This window comes from Phocoena phocoena, chromosome 13 (genome assembly GCF_963924675.1).
Source record: "Phocoena phocoena chromosome 13, mPhoPho1.1, whole genome shotgun sequence".
NCBI classification, from domain to species: Eukaryota; Metazoa; Chordata; class Mammalia; order Artiodactyla; family Phocoenidae; genus Phocoena; species Phocoena phocoena.
This window is the reverse complement of record NC_089231.1, coordinates 61,355,443-61,378,313: the sequence shown is the minus strand read 5'-3', so window position 1 is coordinate 61,378,313 and position 22,871 is coordinate 61,355,443. Positions and strand designations below refer to the sequence as shown.

Sequence of the window (22,871 nt, the reverse complement as noted above, 5' to 3'; positions counted from 1 at the left end):
TGCCTCCTTTGTCATAGATTAATTGACCATAAATGGGTGGGTTTGTTTCTGGGCTCTCTATTGTGTTCCATTGATCTATGTGTATGTTTTTGTGCCAGTACCATACTGTTTTGATTTCTCTAGCTTTATAATATAGTTTGAAATCAGGGAGCATGATACCTCTGGCTTTGTTCTTTCTCAAGATTATTTTGGCTATTTGGGGTCTTTTGTGGTTCCATAAAAGTTTTAGGATTCTTTGTTCTAGTTCTGTAAAAAATGCCATTGCTACTTGGTAGGGATTGCATTGAATCTGTATATTGCTCTGGGTAGTATAGACATTTTAACAATACTAATTCTTCCAACCCTTGAGCACAGTATATCTTTCCATTTATTTGTGTCATCTTCAATTTCTTTCATCAATGTCTTATAGTTTTCAGAGTACAAGTCTTTAACCTCTTTGGTTAAATTTATTCCTAGGTATTTTATTCTTTTTGATGCAGTTGTAAGTGGGATTGCTTTCTTAATTTCTCTTTCTGATAGTTTGTTATTAGTGTATAGAAATGCAACCAATTTCTGTATATTAATTTTGTATACTGAAACTTTGCTTAATTTATTAGTACTGATAGTTTTTTGGTGGAGTCTTTAGGGTTTTCTATATATAGTATCATGCCATGGGCAAATAGTGCCAGTTTTACTTCTTTTTAATTTGGATGTCTTTTTTTTTTTCCTTGCCTAATTGCTGTGGCTAGGACTTTCAACACTGTGTGTAAAAAAAGTGATGAGAGTGGGCATCCTTATCCTGTTCCTGATCTTAGAGGAAAAGCTTTCAGCTTTTCACTGTTGAGTAGGATGCTAGCTGTGGGTTTGTCATATGTGGCTTTTGTTATGTTGAGGTATGTCCCCTCTATACCCACTTTGTTGAGAGTTTTCACTGTAAACAGACGTTGAGTTGTGTTGAGTGCTTTTTCTGTATCTATTGAGATGATCATATGATTTTTATTCTTTGTTGATTGATCTGTGGATGTTGAACCATCCTTGCATTTCTGGAATAAAACTTACTTGATCATGGTGTGTAATCCTTTTACTGTATTGTTGGATTTGGTTTGCTAATATTTTATTGAATATTTTTGCATCTATGTTCATTGGAGATATTGGCCTCTAATTTTTTCTTGTGGCCTCTTTGCCTGCAGGGTAATGCTGGCCTTGTAAAATGAGTTTGGAAGCATTCACTCCTCATCAATGTTTTGGAATAGTTTGAGAAACATAAGTATTAACTCTTCTTCAAATGTTCGATAGATTTCCTCTGTGAAGCTCTTTGGTCCTGGACTTTTGTTTGTTGGAAGATTTTTAATTACTAATTCAGTTTCGTTACTATTATTTGGTCTTTTTATATTGCCTGTTTCTTCATGATTCAGTTTTGGAAGGTTATGTGTTTCTAAGAATTTATCCATTTCTTCTAAGTTGTCCAATTTGTTGGCATGTAATTGTTCATAGTAGTCCCTTATGATCCTTTGTATTTCTGTGGTAACATCTCCTCTTTCATTTATGATTTTATTTATTTAGGCCCGCTCTCTTTTTTTCTTGGTGAGACTGGCTAACGATTTAGCACTTGTCTTTATCTTGTCAAAGAACCAGCTCTTGGTTTCACTGATCGTTTCTATTGTTTTTTAGTTTCTATTTCGTTTATTTCCATTCTGATCTTTATTATTTTCTTCATTCTACTAACTTTGGGTTTTGTTTGTTCTTCTCTTTTTAGTTTCTTCAGGTGTGAGGTTAGTTTGTTTAATTGAGATTTTTCTTGTTTACCAGGGTAGTCCTGTATCACTATGAACTTCCCTTTTAGGATGGCTTTTGTTGTGTCCCACAGATTTTGGAAAATTGTTTCCATTTTCATTTGTCTCAGGTATTTTTTTTAATCTCCTCTTCATTTCTTCATTGACCCAGTGATTGCTTAGTAATATGTTGTTTAGTCTCCATACGTTTGTGTTTTTTCCAGTTTTCTTCTCATAATTGACTTCCAGTTTCTTACCTTTGTGGTTCGAAAAGATGCTTGATATGATTTCAGTCTTCTTAAATCTATTGAGACTTGTTTTTTGATCTAGCATGTGATCTATCCTGGGGAAAGTTCCATGTGCACTTGAAAAGAATATGTTTTCTGCAGTTTTGGATGGAACGTTCTGTATATATCTATTTTCCATCTGGCGTAATGTGTCATTGATTTTCTGTCTGGATGATCTATCCATTGAGGCAAATGGGGTATTAAAGTCCCCTACTATTACTGTATTGCTGTTAATTTCTTCCTTTATGTCAGTTAATATTTGCTTTATAAATTTACATGATCCTTTGTTGGGTGCATGTTTACAAATGTTGTATCCTCTTGTTGTATTGATCCCTTTATCATTATGTAATGCCCTTCGTCTTTTTTACAGTCTCTGTTTTAAAGTGTATTTTATCTAAATATTGCTACTCCAGCTTTTTAAAAAATTTCCATTTGCATGAAATATCTTTTTCTATCCCTTCACTTTCCGCCAATGCATGTCTTTAGATCTGAAGTGAGTCTCTTGTTTTTTTTATCCATTCAGCCACCCTGTATCTTTTGATTGGAGAATTTAGACATTTAAAGTAACGTAAAGTAATTATTGATAGGTATGTTCTGCCATTTTGTTCGTTGTTTTCTCGTATTTTTTTTCCCCTTTGGTAAACCTTCTCTGTTCCTTTCTTCTCTTGTTCTCTTCCCTTGTGGTTTTATGATTTTCTTTAGTGTTATGTTTGGATTCCTTTCCCTTTATTTTTTGTCTGTCTATTTAAAGGTTTTGGGTTTTGGTTTCCATGAGGTTCACATAAAACAATCTGTATAAAACAATCTATTTTAAGTGGATAGTCACTTAGGTTTGAATACATTCTGAAAGCACTACATTTTTACTCCCCTCTCCACATTTTATGCTTTTTATGTTATATTTTACATCTTTTTATTTTGCGTATTCCTTAAATACTCATTGTAGTTACAGTTGATTTTACTACTTTTGCCTTTTAACCTTCTATAGAAGTGTTTCATCCACTAACTTTACTATATGTTTGCCTGTACCAGAGAGACTTTTCTCTTTCACATGTTTTCTTATTTCTAGTTAAGGCCTTTGCTTTTCAGGTTGAAAATCACCCCTTAACATACCTTGTAAGGTTGGTTTAGTGATGAACTCCTTTCGTTTTTGCTTGTCTGAGAAACCCTTTATGTCTCCTTCACTTCTGAGTGATAACCTTGCTGGATAGAGTAATCTTGGTTGTGTTTTTTATTTTCAGCACTTTGAATGTATCATGCTGCTCCCTTCTGGTCTGCAAAGTTTCTGCTGAAATATTCACCAGTAGTCTTATGGGGGTTCCTTTATATGTAACCAGTTGTTTATCTCTTGCTGCTTTTAAAATTCTCTCTTTATCTTTAATTTTGACATTTTGATTATAATGTGTCTTAGTGTGGATCTTGTTGGGTTCATCTTGTTTGGGACTGTGCACTTTCTAGACCTGGGTGTCTGTTTCCTTTCCCAGGTTTGGGAAGTTTTCAGCCATTATTTCTTCAGATAAGTTCTCTGCCCCTTTTTCTCTCTCCTCTCCTTCTGGGACCCCTATAATGTAAATGTTAGTACACTTGATGTTGTCCCAGATGTCCCTTAAACTATCCTCATTAAAAATTTTTGTTTCTTTTTGTTCTTCTGATTGGATGATTTCCACTACCCTGTCTTCCAGATTGCCAATCTGTTCTTCTCTGTCATCAAATCTGCTTTTGATTCCATCTCATGTATTTTTCATTTCAGTTATTGTATTCTTCAGCACAGATTGGTTCTTTTTTTTACATATTCAACTCTTTGTTGAAGTTCTCACTGTATTCATCCATTCTTCTCCTGAGGTCAGAGAGCATCTTTATGACCATTACTTTCAGTTCTTTATCAGGTAGATTACTTATCTCCATATCATAAGGTCTTTTTCTGAGGTTTCCTCTTGCTTTTTTTTTTTGGAACGTATTTCCTCATTTTGCTGACTGTTGCTATGTAGTAGGCAAAACTGCTGCCTCTCAGTCTTGAAGGTGTGGCCCTGCGTAGGGATGATCCTTCTTGTTCAACCCTGCCTTAGCTCTTGGTGGTTTCTCGAATCTTTGTAGTTCTTGATATGGCCCTGTTGTTAAGGGTGTGTCAGGACCCGTCAGTGTTCTGAGGGGAGGACTCTCATTTAGCACTTAGGCTGATTGGAAGCCAGTCTCTCAGGCAACAGCTTCTAAAGTATGCAGATATATATAGTCCTGTGGGGCCACAATTGTAACCCCTGCTGTTCTCCAGATGTGGAGATCTGGATGTGTCCTCTGGGCAACAGTTGCAAAAATCGGGACTCTTGAGGAGTGCACAGGCTCCTTCCTAGGAAGTCTCACTGAGCTGTAGTGAGGCCAAGGGGGTATGAGGATGTTGTCATCCTGCTTACTTCCCTGGGAACCCTTCCTTAGCCTCTAGGCACGAAAGAAAACTGAGGCTCCAAGGTTCCATGAATGGGCCTTTTTCAAAGGAAGCCAGGGGTTGTGTTTGCCTGCTCTATGTGCAGTGCCCTGGGGGTGGTGGCCTGACAAGAGCTCTCTTTCTGATTGCTCCAGTGCCGTGGAGCTCAGGGTCTCCAGCCCCATTGGCCACCAGGGCCAGGCAATCAAGTTGTGTCTCTATCTGGACTGTATGCTCCTGCTGGCTTCAGCTGGAGAGTGTGGGGGCCAGGCTTGGTCCTTTGCTTTGGGAAGGCAGTGGGAAAATGACTTGACTGTGTGCCCACAGCTTCAGCAATGCAGACAGTGCCCTGTCTGTGTGCGTGTGTCAGCTTTAGGGCAGGAGCGGGAGGATGCCAAGACCACTCGTGCCCAGCCACCTCAGCCACTGGAGCTCTCCAGCTTCAGCAGGTCAGCGGGTTAGTGCTACAGTTGCTCAACCCTGTGTCCGAGCTCACCTGCCTGCTCCAGCAGGTTAGGTGGGGAGCGCAATGGCACCTCTGTCTCTGGGGAGTGTTTCCACCATCCCCCACCCCTCCAGCTGATGCCTTTGGATTTATGAATGACTCTCCTTTACATACAGTCTCAGTACGTGTCACACTGCTGTCATTTCACTGGCTTTAGGGTGAGTGAGACCACATGCCTCCCCTGCCTGTCTGGGTGTGGCCCTTTCTATCCTCTGTTGGGGACCAGGTGTTCAGCTAGTTCTCAGGTTCTTTTCAGGGGAAATTGATCCATGTGTAGCTGCATATTTGTCGTGTCCACGGGAGGAGGTGAGTTCAGGCTCCTCCTTCGCCACCACCTTGAACTGCCTTTGACCTGGGAATGTGTAAAGGTCCAGGTGCAGGGCCCATCCCAGACCCATTCGGTCAGAATCTCTGGGAGGCAGGCAAACATACAGTGGTACCAGACCTGATTTTATTAAAGCTCCCCAGGCCTGCCGTCCTGGCTCACCCAGCAGGTCACTGCCTGCTAATTCAGTGTGTCTTTGCTTGTCCCTTATTAAACTCTTATTGCTCTGTAGGAGGTGGTTGAAAGCATACATCTCTATACTCACTTTTCCAAATGGAACAGGGAACGATTTAACTGCTCTTATACGTTTGGAAAAATAATCTTCCTAAAACAAGCGCAGAAACAGAATAAACTTTTGGCTTTGTCTGTGCAACGCTGTCACGTTAGGCTCACATAACACACGTGACCCCACGCCAGCACGGCTCCCGTGCTCTATCTGGCTGCTTGTGTCCACGAGGACGCTATGGCTGAGACTTGTTCCTCTTCTGCGATGACTCACATCATGGCCTATTCCTTCCTTGGGCTCTTCTGTTGAGATGAACCCACTCTGTGAGATAAATTGTTAACTAACCAACTCTGACATCTTAGAAAAATGTTCCCTTTGCCTCCAGGATCTTGTGGCTCATTATCTGTGACTCTGATACCCTCCCATCGAAATGTTTTTAATAGCTTGTTTTTACCCAAGAGGAAGAAGAAAATGGATTCCATGGTGTGAGAATCTCTGGTCTAACATCTAAAGGTTGGCTGAAATCAGAAAGAGATTCCACAGATAAATTATTTCAATATATTTTCCAATTAAGGGAGTCTGCCTAGCATACGACTCAAACACAGTATTTTCAGGTAGGATGAGTTGGTCCAAGGTTGCAGATGTCAGCAAGGGCATGGATTCCAGGCTGGTTGCTTCCAGATCACCTTGTGCAGCTCTTTAATCAGACAGATTCCTGGGATTCACTCCCAGAATTTCTGATGTAGGAAGTTTGAGGTGGAGCGTGGTAATCTGTCCTCTTAAAGATTCCCAGGTGATTCTTGGGATTTAGTCCAACCCAGGCTGAATTGTTTAGTGCTTGGGGATAAGGAAACATGATGTTTGGGTTCTACTGAAAGTAATTGATGGTGTCTTCCTGGTCCAGAATTGAGTGGGAATAACAGCTAATGCTGTGACTGCTGGGGCGGGGCTGCAGGGTGGGACGCAGTGGTGGCGTGAGACTAGGAGGCCCTGTCCAGGCTCGGGGAAACCATGGCCTCTCACACAGTTGACTCTGTAGCGCTTGGAGAATCCTCATGTGAAATGAGATGCTACCTTAGTACATTTGGTGTGTTTCAAAGTCAGGGGCTTTTAAAGAAGATGCATTAAAGCACTTACAATTCTTCAGATAAGTTGTAGACTTTGACCTGGGCAACACTGATATGTAATATTTTATTTGGCTTTTTAAACTTTATAAAGGGCCTCTTTGTCTTTCATTACTACGAGAGCTCAGGAACCAGGGGGATAAATCTTTATTTACAGCTACTCCTTCTTAGCTCCAAGGCCAGAACCAAGTTGGGTTCCGACACAGGGACAGATTACAACTCCAGCAACTAAGGCTGTTCGTTGGTAAATACGGTAGGGTGAGCTGAGGCGCTTCCAGGGCGTCGGGGTTTACTCTGCACATATGGATTGTTTTGGGGACAAAGCCAGCCTGTTACCAAGCCAGCCTGATGTGGCTAATGGCCGTCCTGGCACCGGCCTGGACGGTAGGGGCTCACTTTCGGCTCCCTCTCAGCTTGGCAGGTTTAAAAAGTGTTTTTTAACTGAAAGCCCCGGGGATTCCGGTACAAAAATGCTGGAAAACCTCAAGTACGCTGGTATGTTTATAAAAATCACAGGGGCCCCAGTCCCACCCGAGAGAGGTCAGGGAAATGCATTTGTCTAAGCTCACGAAGGTTCTTGACCAGAGATTTCTATTTGATTTAATCTACATCCACAGCAATTCCATAACTGAGCAGTAAGTCATTTATTATGAAAGTTAGGAGTGTTTTTGGCTGGGACCAGGCGCCTCTACCTGTGTTCTCTCTCTCTGTCTCCTTGTTCAAGTATGGGAACTGAAGGTTTTGGACAAACTTCCTTCCTCAAGGAGGGATGTTTAGTGTGTCACCCACCTGTTGTGCGGGAGGTATTAAGCAACAGATGCCCCACGTGGAAGGCTCTGTGAGTGCCATAGCACACACAGCAACTCAGCTTTGGGAGATGGAGAAGCTGAAGGAAGGCTGGCCTGGGAGCCGGGGCCTTGGACACTGGGCAAGGGCTCCCATGGGGTGCGGACAGCACATCCCAAGGCAAAGAACCTGTGGATTCCGGGTTCTCCATGTGGTTCCCTGCATGTGATGTTTCTGGGCCAAGAGATGAGGATAAGGTTGGAGAGACAGACTGGTCCCAGGTGTGGCAGCTCCGACAGGTGGGCACCTCTGTGTTCTCTCCAGGTCACCTCATCAGACCCCTGACTTTGGCAGTGAACCTCAGGTAGACCTCTCCACACTCCAGAATCCTACACTAGCTGCCCCCGTGACACCTTCATCTCAGAACTGGATTCCCCCACCTGCTCCACTCCTGGCTGTCCTGATCTCATCAGCAAAGACAACAGCAGCACAGGAACTACCTCTGATTCTCCTCCACCCCTCCTCCTTCCACATGAAATTTACCAATCACTTCTGCTGACTCGACCTCCAAGACATTTGGCCAAGACCCAACGCTCTTCAGCTCCATTCCCTGCCCCCTCCTCCATCAGAAAAGCCTCCTGGCTGCGGGATCCCCCTGCCCTCCCCCTGCAGCCACTGGAGTCACCCTGCAAAACAGATCTCGTTGTTCCCCTCATTGGGTGGAGTAGTTGGTTATCAAAGTCCTGTTAGAGCGGGTTCAAGTGTTGGGGACGTGCCGCCGTGCATCCAGCCAACTCTTGGAGACTTTCACTTTGAAACTCCCAAACGTGGGTGATGTGGGGCAGGGGAGGGTGGTGGGCTGTCCTTCTCCCAGGTGCCCCAGCACATGCAGCTCATCCACCATCCCAGGAGGGGGCCACAAGCACCTGCCCACAGGTGGGCTGCAGGGGGTGGGCTGATGCACTGGCTGGGGCTCAGCCCTCTTGTCTCTGTGAGGCAGGACATAGGGGTATCTGCTGACAACGAGGAGAAGGGGGAGGAGGGAGTGGGTCTGGGGACACACCATGGAGGCTCAGCCAGCCCTTCCCACTGCCTGGAAGGCTCTGGCCTAGAATTTTCACATGGCTGGTGACTCTGTGACGTTCAAATCTCAGCTGAAATGTCACCTCCTCAGAGAGGCTCTCCCAGACCTCAGAATCTAAAATAGCTGCCCTGACACTCGCAATCACATCACCCTATTTTAATTCTCAGAATAGCATTTATTGCTGTGAGATATTTAACTGTTAATGTTTTTACTTGTTTACATGTGTGGGGCTCTATCTCTTACTAGAGACACTGGTACATACTGAGCTCTGAACAGATAGAAAAATCTTAATGCATAAGCCTGAAACATTCTTTCTCCTTCCAGAAAAAGTACAAATGTGCTGTGATGGAATACAGTAGAATGCAAAACCCATTTTGGGTATGTGAACTTGAATTGCCTGGGATTAAATCCCTGTGTGTGTATGTGTGTGTCTGTGTTGTGTGTAGGTATGTGTGTGTCTCTGTGTGTCTCTGTATATGTATTGTGTGTTGTGTGTGTATTGTGTATGTGTATTGTGTGTACATATGTGTTGCGTGTGTGTATCTTTGTATATGTATGTGTGTGTTGTGTCTCTGTGTGTCTCTGTGTATGTGTGTGTTGCGTGTGTGTGTGTGTGTGATGTGTGTACGTATGTGTGTTGTGTGTGTGTGTATGTAGGGGAGGGGGTGCATCCTGTAGCCTTGGCTTCATCAACAGCCAGTGTAAGTCCCGAGTGGTCTGTACCCACCTGGGCAAACAGCACTTACTGAGCTGTGTACCCATCTCCTGTGCCTGGCTTCCTCCAGTGAGCTGGTGCACAGATGGAGCTTCAGACACCAGCAGTGAATATTATGTAATATCTGAATTAAGTGTATCAAGAAAGTATATATATGTATACCTGAAAAAACCAAAAACACTAATTTGAAAAGATACATGCACCCCAATGTTCATAGCTGCATTATTTACAATAGCCAAGGTATGGAAGCAACCTAAATGCCCATTGACAGATGAATGGATAAAGAAGATGTGGTGTATATATATATACAATGGAATACTACTCAGCCATCAAAAAGAATGAAATAATGCCGTTTGCAGCACCATGGATGGACTTGAAGGGCATCGTGCTAGGTGAAATAAGTTAGACAGAGAAAGAAAAGTACTGTGTGTTATCATTTATATGTGGAATCTAAAAAATATGACAAACTAGTGAATAAAACAAAAAGAAGCAGACACACACATATAGAGAACAAACTAGTGGTTACCAGTGGGGAGAGGGAAGGGGGGAGGGGCAATATAAGGGTTGGGGGAAAAGGCTTGCTATGGAATTATATGAAACCATGTGTGTGAAACTTTTGAAAGTTGTAAAGCACTATAGGATTTGAAGAATCTTTCATTCAATAAAAAAATTTTAAAAAGAAAGAACCTTTAAAATGGGAAAATGGAGCAGCCAGGCTCTACTCTCTAAGCCTTGGCTCCATGTCTGATCTGGGCTTAAGGATCCTTCTGGCTCTGCAGACAGCTGCGGTCTTTTCAGGATGAAGCCTGTCAGCCTGGGGTGAATGCAAACAAAGTTTCATGTGTCTAAAACTGGCTCCTTTTGTCTTAAGGTGATGGTTTATATTTATAATTCCTTTAAAAAAATCTAATCCTTCCAGGATAAGATTGTAATTAGCCAAAACATTCTTATGTGTTCTTTAAAAACAAACAAAAAGACCCCACAGGATACCCAGTTTAAAATAATCCATGGGGAGGGGGAAGGGTAAGCGGGGAAGAAGTGAGAGTGGCATGGACATATATACACTACCAAACGTAAAATAGATAGCTAGTGGGAAGCAGCCGCATAGCCCAGGGAAATCAGCTTGGTGCTTCGTGACCACCTAGAGGGGTGGGATGGGGAGTGTGGGAGGGAGGGAGATGCAGGAGGGAGGAGATATAGGGACATGTGTATATGTATGACTGATTCACTTTGTTATAAAGCAGAAACTAGCACACCATTGTAAAGCAATTATACTCCAATAAAGATGTTTAAAAAATAAAATAATCCATGGAAGTATGTATGTGTGCTGTACATGTGTTTCCTCCCTGAATCTCTAGTAATGGTCCTGAGGATCTGAATGGCCTGGGATTGGACTGGTGCACGATTCTCTAAAAGGATAAGATAGGAAGCGACTGTTTATTTAGCCAAGTAGCTGGGACCACTCATCCTCCCACGGGCAGGAAATCCTAAAATAGTGAACAAAGATAAACTCCAGAAAGAAAAGGGATTTCCTAAGCGCTGATTTGGCCCATCCTTTCCGTTTAAGCCATGGACACATTCATCAAACTTCCCATCACCTTGGTGGCAAACTCGGTAAATTTGAGGAACCATAAGCAGCTAACTTTATGAATGGACAGTTTCTTCTTCTGCCTGTAAAAAATGAGCTCATGTAGGTAAGATGAAATGCGTTAGGGACCCTATGATTAGCGATGCTTCCTGTTTACTTTTTCAGGAAAGATCAAAGTTCCTTGGGCTTTACACAGGGACAACTGGAGACCTGGGGGTGCTTAACGTGGTTGAGTGGTTGTCTGCAATTTTTCCTGATCTGTGAAATTCACCTCATTGACTAGCCCGTATATTGCAAACCATATAATCTGTTGGGTGGATAGGCAGAGTTCTGGACTGCAGTGTTTTCTGTTTTTCATTTATTTAGGCTGGAGGAGAAAAAATAGACCCAGAAGAGGCACTGATGTATGAAGAGGATTTAGAGGAAAGAGATGGTGTTGAAGGCGATTTGGAAGAAAGCACGAAATTAAAACTGTTCCGCAGGCTGGCCTCTGTGGCTTCCAAGCTTAAGGAGTTCATTGGCAACATGATAACCACCGCGGGGAAGGTGGTTGTGACGATTTTACTGGGTTCATCAGGTGAGGGTCTCCAACTCCTGGTGGAGCACAAGGAGGGAGCTGGCGAGTAATGAAAGGAAGGGTTGAAGAGAAAACAAAGAAGGAAGCAGTTCTGTTCCGTGGCACCAAAATCATAGCTGTAGCTTTTGTAAAATTGGCCACATGTACAAACACGCACATGTAGCTTTTCCTGTTCAGATCTAGGTTTTATGTTTTTCGATGGTTGCTGTTAACCTCTGTAAAGCAGTCTTCTTCCATAGCTGTTAGGTGACATCATTTTCTATGTGACGATCCGGACAACTGCTGTCCTCCCTCAGAGCCTGTGAATGGTGACCTGGGACAAGGGACAGTTTTCGTGGTCCCATCCAGAGCCACACATGTGCTCTCTGACAGCTTTTCTGTTTACGTTGAGTCACTAGCAATCTTAATGTAACTCTCCGGGATAGACTATTTTTCTTCCAGAGTTAGATTGTAATCTTCCAGCACAGACGCTCACTTCCTCTCGCTGTTGGCTGCAGGCTGCTTGTTCCATAAAAACGTTATCTCCATCTTTGCCCCCTTCCCCGTTGCCCCAGAGGTACTGTGAACTTTATTCCATCCTGCTTCGGTGAAATTTCACGAGATGAAACAATTTAACTGTTTTTCCGTAGGAAAGTTAAAAAATGGAAAAGTGAATAGTATTTCTCAAGAAGTGTAACTCAGGATTTTGATGGGAAGTCATTGCTACCCCCAGAGTTTTTAAATACCTGTAAAGGAATTACCCCGTTTTACATTTCCCCTTTTAGTGGTAGTGCAACTCAAATCTCATCAGGCAGGGCAAAGGTTTAGGGAGACTTAAGCTGCCACAGAGTGTGGTATTATGAATCCTAGTTAACAAACAAACAAAAGCAAATCATTATTTTAAAAAATTTATTGGGGAAAGTTAGAGTGCATGCAGTATTCCTGAAGAACTGGGGGAGAGTAGATAGATGGAAACAGGCAAGTAAATAAGCTAAATTCTACTGGTATGAAAAGTGGATGTTTGCGGGGCCCAAACGCCACAGGTAGGGTTTCTTCATCATCTGGTATTTCCCCATATTTACAAATTTCACTTTACACGTGACTTTTTTTCACGTTAAGAATAGCATTAATTCTGATTTTATCAATAAAGTGTGATGAATTGTACTAAAAGCATAGGAAGCAAATTCACGTCATCTCCAATAGTGACGTTTCCTGCGAGGCGCACGGTTTCTGCGTCTACGCGGTGTCTCACTCTAGCGTTTCTCCCTCCTCAGGAATGATGCTGCCCTCTCTGACCTCGTCCGTGTACTTCTTTGTGTTTTTGGGTCTGTGCACCTGGTGGTCTTGGTGCCGAACCTTCGACCCCTTGCTGTTCAGCTGTCTCTGTGTCCTGCTGGCTATCTTCACTGCGGGACACTTGATTGGACTGTATTTGTACCAGTTCCAGTTCTTCCAAGAAGCAGTCCCTCCCAATGACTACTATGCCAGGTAAGAGGAATCAGCTGCTAGACATTTCACAGTTCAGTAAGATAATCCGCGAGCCCTCGGGAGGGCCCCCTTATGACCCCGCCGGGCACTGTGCATCTGCTGGGGCTCTCCTGGATGCCCACTGCCGTGTCAAGCCAGGGTTTGGCAGGGATGGGGAAGCTGGCTCTGCCTTTAATGTATTGGCTGACACTGTCTAGAGTGAGGAGGTGTCACTTCAGGTGGAGGTGCTGCTGGGACACGGCGGGGAGGGGAAGCTGCTCTTTGTAGCAAAGGACAGACACATGGTCTCAGCCATGGAAAGAGACCCAGGAAGAACATTTTACAGCAAAGGATAATAAGGACATGTCAGAGCATCAGCTGTAAGGAGTTCTCAAGGGCAAACAGAGGATGAACTGAGCATCATTTATCAGCATCATTAATCAAAAACAAATGATTATAAAAATGTAAAAGTAAAAATGCATGAGTCCATGATGTGTGTGTGTATATGAGAGAGAGAGACAGGGAGACAGAGAGAAATATCTAATTTGCTTCAGTTGTCAGTGATTACTGTCCCAAATTCTTACTATGAAATGGGAATTAAAGGTAAAGAACCCAGCATTTACTTCGACTTTTTAGAAGGAACTCCAGGCCATTCTCAGTTAATGAGGGAAAACTCTTCTTGACAGGATGACACCAGCTAATGAAAGGGAAAGGAATACTGGAATTAGAAAATTACTATTTATCAATCAATTTTTAATGAAATACTTAGATCTATTTACAAACTGAAACCATGACTTAAAGAGGTTGCTGGGATGAAGGCTGTTTGCAACAACGACGGAGTATAACCTCACTGATTATTATTTGCTAATTACAAAGGGAAAAGACCTTTGCAATGGTGGTCACCACCTTAACCAATTGATCCAAACTAACATTCCCAAGGTGGGATCCCTTGACATTTCAGACTTCTAGGCTTGATGCATTGTGGGGAATATGGCATCATATCGTTAAACCTTTAGACCTAACTTTCACTTTACAGGAAATATAAAGGATAGAAATATGATTTAAATGACTCCACAGGGAGAAAAGGGAACCCTCATACACTGTTGGTGGGAATGTAAATTGATACAGCCACTATGGAGAACAGTATGGAGGTTCCTTAAAAAACTAAAAATAGAACTACCATATGACCGAGGAATCCCACTACTGGGCACATATCCTGAGAAAACCATAATTCAAAAAGAGTCATGTACCAAACTGTTCATTGCAGCTCTATTTACAATAGCCAGGACATGGAAGCAACCTAAGTGTCCATCGACAGATGAATGGATAAAGAAGATGTGGCACATATATACAATGGAATATTACTCAGCCATAAAAAGAAACGAAATTGAGTTATTTTTAGTGAGGTGGATGGACCTAGAGTCTGTCATACAGAGTGAAGTAAGTCAGGAAGAGAAAAACAAATACTGTATGCTAACATATATATATGGAATCTAAAAAAAAAAAAAAAAAAAAGTCATAAAGTACCTAGGGGCAAGACCGGAATAAAGATGCAGACCTACTAGAGAATAGACTTGAGGACATGGGGAGGGGGAAGGGTAAGCTGGGACAAAGTGAGAGAGTGGTAGTGTATATATGGACATACATACACTACCAAATGTAAAATAGCTAGTGGGAAGCAGTCGCATAGCACAGGGAGATCAGCTCGGTGCTTTGTGACCACCTAGCGGGGTGGGATAGGGCGGGTGGGATGGAGACGCAAGAGGGAAGAGATATGGGGATATATGCATATGTATAGCTGGTTCACTTTGTTATACAGCAGAAACTAACACACCATTGTAAAGCAATTATATTCCAATAAAAACATTTAAAAATAAATAAATGACTCCACAGGAAAGCGATCATCAAAGTCCAGAATGTACAACCTGTAAGGGAAACGATCTGGTCTCTTCAAAAATCAGTATCCTGAAAAAGAAATGTATGTGGAGGGAGTTGGGCAGGGACTGTTCTAGTTTAAAGAAGTGAGGAAACCTCGCAGACAGATGGGAAGCCTGACCCTGGATTACACCCTTGTTCAACGACAAATCTCTATGAGGCATTCTGAGGTTAAAAGGGGAAATTTCAATAGTCACTGGTTATTAGCTGACAGTATAGAATTCCTGTTAATTCTTAAGTGTGTGATTGTATGTGGATATCCAAGAAAATGTTGTTAATTTAGGACATACATGGTGAATTCTTTAGGGATGTCTGTGACTTCCTACTGGTTTAGCAACCATTGTGGGAGAGATCCACAGACCCACAGAGGGAGATAGAAAGAGAAGGAGAGCAAAATAAATAAAATGATCTAAACTAGGTGGTTGGCATGGGGTTATCCATTGTCCTATTTTAACTTTGATTTTTCTGTGGAAAAGTCCAGAATGGAAAGTTCCAGAAAAAAAGAAAGGGGAATGGAAGTGGCAGGAGAGAATTGTGGGTTTGGTGAGAACAGTGTGAGGATTCTCTCCATGCGCCCAGCGAGGTGGTGCAGGTGCAGGTGCAGGTGCAGGTGTCTTCTTGTTGAAGTGAGATATCTGCATTTTAAAGGAACATGAATAATGTTATCACGCGGACAATAGAGATTTCATCTTTCTTCCAGGAGATCCTAAGATGGTTTTCATGTGACAGTAAATGTGAAGAAGCGGGGAGTGTGTGCACGTGTGTGTGTGTGACCCACTCTCCTTACTCACAGTACTTACAAGCTAGTTTGTGGCTATCTCTGTACAATGCTAAAAAAAAGTGAGTCAAGTCCTAAAACCACTTATAGTCAGATAAAAAAGATATACCCAACACACACACACACACAAACACACACACACACAGAGTCTACCTAATTCTAAATCCAGTTTGCTTAACCTGGAGGTGTAACAAGCATGATTCCGTCTAAAAAGAGAAGAATGTTGCATAGACACAGAACACGGAGGAGACAAGACAATAACCTAGGTGCTTATTGATGGACTGATGGATAAAGAAAGCTTGGTATAAACATATAAGGAATATTACTTGGCCATAAAAAAGAAGGAAGTCCTGCCATTTGCAACAATGTGGGTGGACCTGGAGGGCATTATGCTGAGTGAAATAAGTCAGGCAGAGAAAGACAAATACTGTATGATCTCACCCTATATGTGGAATCTAAACAAAAGTCAAACTTATAGAAACAGAGAGTGGAGTGGTGGTTGCCAGGGGCTGGGGGGTGAGGGAAATAGGGAGGGGTGGGTAAAAGGTACAAACTTTCAGGTATAAGATTAGTAAATTCTGAGGATCTATGAACGGCAGGTTAATCACACTGTATTGTAATAACATTGTATTGAAATTTGCTAGGAGAGTAGATCTTAAGCATTCTTACCAATAAAAAAAAAAAAGAAAGGAAAAGAAAAAGAGTAACTATGCGAGGTGATTGATTGTTAGTTAACTTGACTGAGGTACTACATTTCACAATGTATACTTATATCAAATCATCGTGCTGTCCACGTTAAATATATTACAATTTCACATGTCAGTTTTACCTCAATAAAGCTGGGAGGAAACTGCGAAGCTCTTTTTGTGGTATAGATTTACACAATATTTATTTTAGGGAAGAGTGAATAAATGCAAAATTTCAGTACAGACATTAGTTCTAGATTAAATGAATATTTCAGTTTCTTCTAGACATTTAATTTTTGGTTTATTGAACACATGTAGAAGAAAGTTTTGTACTTTTGGAAGGGCTGACTTTTAGGGGTGGTTTAATTGGAAACGTAAATATCTTCTGTGGGGCCTTAGTCTCCCCATACCCCCCAATTTAAGAATCTTTTCTGCTATCTAGAGACTGATGATAGGAAATACAAAGGATACTCAGAACCACTTTGAAAACACTTTTTCTGTACAGAATCAGGTAGTACTGTAAATATTTTTGACTTTGCAGGCCTACGGTCTCTGCCGTAATTCTTCCAAGAAGCTGTTTTATTGCAAAAGCAGCTCTGGATGAGATTTTAAAGAATGTGTGTGGCTGGGTTCCAGCAAAACTTCGTGGACACCGAACTTTGGATTTCAAACTATTTTCACATTTCATGAAATATTATTTTTCTTTTGATTTTTCCCAACCACTTAAAAATGTAAAAACCATTATTAGCTCACAAGTCCTATCCAAACAGGTGGTGAACCAGGCTTGCCAACATACGGTGTGGATAATAGCAGTCCTAATAGTGTAACAACTTACCATATTTATTTGCATTTGGATTGTCTCAAAATTATGACTGTAAGTTATTATAAACATTTTGAAGATAATTACCTTGAAAAAGTTTAAAAGCTTCATTGCTATAATCTCATAGAGTCATTAGAAGTTGGGTTGCTTATCAGAGTATAGATAGTTTGAGCTAAATAAACAATGCAATATACACACATTTATATATATATGTATATACGTGTATGTGCATGTATATATATATATCATATATACGTATATACACTGCCTTATTGTAGAGTCTTCCCCCCATTTACTTGGTGACAATAGGACATTGCCTTTTAGCCCTTCAAAGCTTGAAAATTTACATATTTTAAACAATAGCTTTTTCTTAAGGCATAATTTCAATGCATTGCTTTCCACCAATGAATTCTGAGTTGGAAGAAAACAAACTGGAAGCAAGCAGAAAGAAAAAGTCATTTTGTGTAGGCGTTTGTCCCAAATTTCATAACCACAGAGACTCCAGCTCATGTGTCAGGTTCGGATGTGGCTTTCCTCAAAACAATCCAAGTTGTTTTTATCTTCTTGTAAGCTTTCAAATAGGCTTTTTGGTGAGAACATCTTTATTTTTAGAAATATTGAATTGATTTATCGTTAATATAATACATGCTTGTTGGTGATTATTTGGAAAAATATAATAAAGAATCAGGAAAAACACTTGAAAAAAATATAATCCTAACTCCCCAAAATACCGTTCATTTTTGGTCTGTATTCTTCCAGCATTTTTCCTATGCATATATGTGTTTTTTAAAAACAACCTTTGAATCGTGATGCACATGCTGTTTTATAACTTGCTTTATGCAAGTTCTGTATCTTCCCATGTTATGAAATGTTCTTCTAAAGTGTGATTTTCATAGCCTGCAAAGTGTTTGATTGTGTAGCTATCTTATAGTGTAGTCAGTCCCTGATTTCTGACCAGGGAGATTAGGATTACTCATTTTTGCCCTCTTGAGTGATGTTGTAATGAGCACCCAGGTTACTTGTAAATTTAGGTAAAACTCACGATGACCAAGAAGCAAACCCACGGTCCTCAGTTGTAAAGGAGCCTCCACGGGGCTGGTTAGTGCTCTGCCCTGCGGGAGGGTCTGGAGGTTTCCCTGGTCCTGGGCCCACACGATACTACTCCAGTTGTGACCTCAAATCCCGCACCTGCATGGGGCACACCTCTGTGGGCTCGTGTTTTTCTAGAGTGATGTCTTCTTTCAGCCCAAGGGCCCCAAGAGATCATATGCTTCCTTCCAACTCCACCCGCGCCTGGGGGGAGTTTCTCCATCATTCTAGCCAGGGAAGCACGTGGAGAAGGTGGGCAGGGACCAGCAATGGACGGGGTGAACTGGAGACCCGGGAGGACGTGGAGGAGGGGCAGGGAGGAGGGCTGCCTGGGGAGGAGAGTTAGTGATTCCCTCCCGTTTGTGCACAGACCTGGCGTGACCATATTTTCCAAAACAAAATTCAGGGCTCTTTTTTGACAGTTATGAGCGTACCTATGGGAAGGTAAGGTGGAGTGAGAGTAGGATTCTGAAATGCTGGAGCGTATGGTTTTTTATGGTTATAACCATAAAAAATGTAGTGCCCCTTCTTGTGAAGTTGATCCAGCAAAATAAAGCTTTAAAATGAATCCACATAACTTATATAAGACAGATAACATACCACTCAACACAGTTTGTTTAATGGAATAGAGCCCAATCCCAACTTACTCTGGCAGGTCTCCCTAAGAAAAATGGCAGACTAAACAAAATTTGGCTTAGCTAGTCCCAAGGGTGGCCCCTTCCAAAGGTTTTGTGTTTCCTGGGGAATTTCTGTAGACAGGAAACCACCTTATATTTTGAAGGCAAGGATCAAGGTGTTGGGCTGGTGTTCAGAGTCCTCACCTGTGTTCCTCCTTGTGAGGTTGGCCAGACTGATGAAGCCACAAGTCCCAGCCAGCTTGTGTCCTGTGGGTTTTCTGCACTGAAAGTGTGGGAGGTGCGCTGGGTGGAGGACGGGACAAAGGCAGGTGGACCTGACTTGCTCTGCAGTGTCCCTGAACGTGAGCAGAAATGCACTGAATACTGTAAACAAATGTCTACTCATCGATGACTTCACGAAAACCAGTTTTAACAGTTTGTCAGCTCACTGTTGACTGTTTCCTTGTGAAGGTGACACCACAAGCAATTCTGAGGTGAACTCATCTAAAAACAGCCCTGGACCAAAGGCACAGGGTCTTTGTTTTCTCACCTTCAATTATCTGGACAATACAGATGAAAGTTCTGATGTGGGCCAGGGTGGAGGGCTTGACAGGAGAGTCAAATGTCTACTGTTTTCTTATCATGACATAGAGAATGACATAGCCCGTACATTTACTTCTCACCCCGAGTCGTGAATGTTTGTGCACGGTGGGCACTGAAATGGGTGTGTGACTGAATAACTCTAAGTCATGTCTTATCACCTCTTACTGGCTTTCATTACAACTCTGAACTTGCTCTACAACAGTCAGAGGAGTCACGGGTTGGATTTCTTTGCTCAAATTCATTTTGTCGTTTTGCTCCTTTTTTCACCTTAAGTTGTGCAATTTGAAAATGAACGAGAATTGTGGGAAGGAATAGGGGAGATTCTTGGGTCATTCCCTATGGAGGCAGCATTTTCTTTTAAATAAATACACAACGACTTGTCCTATGTTGCCCTTTCCACGTCCTATTTCAATAAATCACGATAAGAAAATGCATTATGTTTAGTGAAGGAAAACCCTATGTTTATTCCAGTGTTAAAACAATGTAAGAGAGAAAAAGCAAAGCCTCAGACTCCAGCATCACTGTTTAACTATTCTGTGTTTAACTATTCTGTGACAAATGAGGAAAATGTGAAAAAACAAACATGAAAAGTGCAGTAGTATTTATTATATTTACCCTATTTTTATACTAGTCATAAAAATGTCAATAATATGTCAGGAGTCATAACAGCCCTGATGCTGTATGTCTCTGGCTTCTAGTTTGGAGAAGCCAGTGGGTCCTCTAGAAAGTGACACAAGGCAGTCAGCCCTTGGGTGACATTGGCTGCAGTTGACTTTGTAAGTGGCTGTCTAATCCAGGTTGTTTAAGCGTGTTTGCAGCCTCACCCAGGATGGCCACGGTGTTGCCTCTCATTAGAGCCATCTGAGCTTTGGTAACACAGACAGCACAGAAAGGCAAAACGGTTCTTAATGGAGGCCAGTTGGCAAGAACCTCATCTGAAAGCGGTCCAGTGTGGGGATAATTAATGTCAAGCGGGTCATCTTAATGATGAAGAATGTAAATGGACCCACTGGTTAACACTTTCTCTTTTTGTTACCGATGGCACCCCAGGTAATCAGTGGTTGTTTAATTTATCCAGTTGGTAGGTGACGTAACAGTAACCAAACTTTTGGTTTCCTTTTGGAAAGATTCTTATGATTAAGTGACAGGTATTAGACCCAGTTCATTTGTGCTCATCTAAAAGGCAAAAAATAGGAGCCAAGAGACATGAATTGACTTTCCACAGATAAATGGAAAATCGGTAGAAAGTAAACACTTGAACCCCTGAGTCCGTTTGGGCGATTCCCCACAACCTCATGGTCACCTGGGGCCATAAGTGGGTGTGGTGTTGACCCAGGATCCCAGGGTGACACCTGGCATTGTGTACAAAGCAGCTACTGCCTCTCACCAGGCAGACGACCCTTGGCACTGGACGTCTGTCCAACCAGAACCTGAAACCTCCCAACCTGGCCTTCCAGAATTCCAGCCTTGACTACCTGTGTCTCACCTTTGCTGTTGAGGGCGTCTACCCAGACAGGAAGGGTCTCTGTCTGGTTTTCAGGGAGGATCCGCCCTGTCCTCTGTGGGACCTGGGTGCCCTGGCTGACCTGACAGGTCAGGCTCATTCTGGAGCCTTCATTTCTGCAGAGCAGCTCACCTGCACAGGTCACCATAGGTCAGGACCTTCTGCCCAAGTGCTGTCCCTGCTCTCAAGGATAAATTGGGGTCCAGTGAACCTTGCCAAGTAAAAAAATGACTCATTTTACATTTAGTCTATCAAAATATGAAGAGGAATAGAGATTAGGCATAGTTGGCGGTTGTATTTTTTCTAAATTTGCTCCAAATGATTAGTATTAATGAGCATATTACAAATTATCTCTGGACGGTACATTTAGGTGCTTTCAACCTTAAAAATTAATAGCAAATTAAAGATGGTAGAATTTCTTGTGGTGGGAAGAAGGACTATTCCTTCAAGTTAAGATAACAGCTGATGAAAAATTAAAGTGGTCTTTTGAGAAAGGGCATTTTGGAACAAAACAATTATTTTGCTATCAAATGTTTATTGGAAAGTGTGATCATCTTGTTTATTAGAGCTAAGATTCTTATTCATGGTCTGGATTTTAATTCAATGCAGTAACACCTCATTAATTTTTTACACTGTAGATAAGCCAATTTGGCTGACTTGCAAAGTATTTTGAGGATAAATATACTGAATGATGTTACCTCATAACCGCTTGGCTTTCTGAAGTTCAGAATGTTACTTATGCAGTAACTTCAGCTGTTGTTATCTTCATTTTAGTTCTAAGCAACTCTGACTCAAGGATAAGAGATTAGCTCTGGAAATGGGAACCAAGAGGCATTGATTTTTCTCTTCAGAGTTTCTTCTAAAGAAGCTTTTTTCTGAGAAAATTTGACAAAGGTTTTCATAAACTTGCTAGTTACTCATTTTTGGTGGAAGTAGTGTAATTGTTTTTCTTAACAGCCTTCATGAGGTATAATTGATATGAAATAAACTGCATATATTTAAAGGATACAATTTGATCAGTTTTGACATAAACATACCTGTGAAACCATCACCACGATCTAGGTAATGAACACACCCATCCATCCCAAGAGTTTCCTCATCACCCCCCCCATTTTTTAATATATGTTAACTTTAAAGATTATTTACTTATTAAAAAATAATTTTGGCCGCACCCCACAGCATGTGGGACCTTAGTTCCCCGACCAGGGATTGAACCCGCACCCCCTGCATGGGAAGGTGGTGTCTTAACCACTGGACCACCAGGGAAGTCCCTTCTCATCCCCTTTTAATCTCTCCTGCCCTCAGCCTCCTCCCATCCCATCTCCAGGTAACCACTGATGGCTATCTCTAACTCGATTAGATTACAGTTTCTAGGATTTTATATAAATGGAATCATATAGTATATACTTTTTAATGTTACTATTGTTATTATTATTGTTATTGTTGATATTATTATTAGCCTGGGTTGGGGCGGGAGGCAGGTCTGATTTCTTTCCCCATGCCTAGTTGTTTTGAGATTTAGCCATGTTGCAGTGTAAGGATTCATTTCTTTTTCATCCTCTCTTAGTATAGTCAATCTTCTTAAATTTCAGGCATTCTAATTGTTGTGTAGAGGCAATTCATTGCGGTTTTAATTTAATGCATTTCCCTAGTGACTAGTGAGGCTGAGAATTTTTTCATGAGCTGATTTTATGCTCATATATCTTTTTGATAAAGTGTCTGTTAAAATACTTTACCCATTTTTAAAAATCATCTTTGTTTTCTTACAATTGTGTTCTGAGAGTTGTTTAGAAAATCAGGATACAAATCATTTATCAGATATATATTTTCCCAAATATTTCCCCAGCCTATGGACTATCGTTCTCTTACTAGTGTCTTTGCAAGAGCTGGCTTGTTAGTTTTGATGAAGTGCACTTCATAGTCATTCTTTTTTGAATCACGCTTCTGGTGTGGTAGTTAAGAAATATTTGCAAAGCCCAAATTCACAGAGGTTTCTTTTTTGTTCTCTT

At 41.7% G+C, this 22,871-nt stretch overlaps 1 protein-coding gene across 3 annotated transcripts in view; it reads left to right on the top strand.

Moving 5' to 3' along the window:
- Positions 1-22,871, top strand: part of PIEZO2 (piezo type mechanosensitive ion channel component 2) — a 330,798-nt gene that overhangs the window by 185,168 nt on the left and 122,759 nt on the right. For all 3 annotated transcript variants that reach the window (XM_065889383.1, XM_065889382.1, XM_065889381.1), the window contains exons 6-7: positions 11,174-11,384; positions 12,638-12,851. In XM_065889383.1, coding sequence (XP_065745455.1) covers positions 11,174-11,384; positions 12,638-12,851 — 425 coding nt within the window. The remainder of the gene's footprint in view (positions 1-11,173; positions 11,385-12,637; positions 12,852-22,871) is intronic.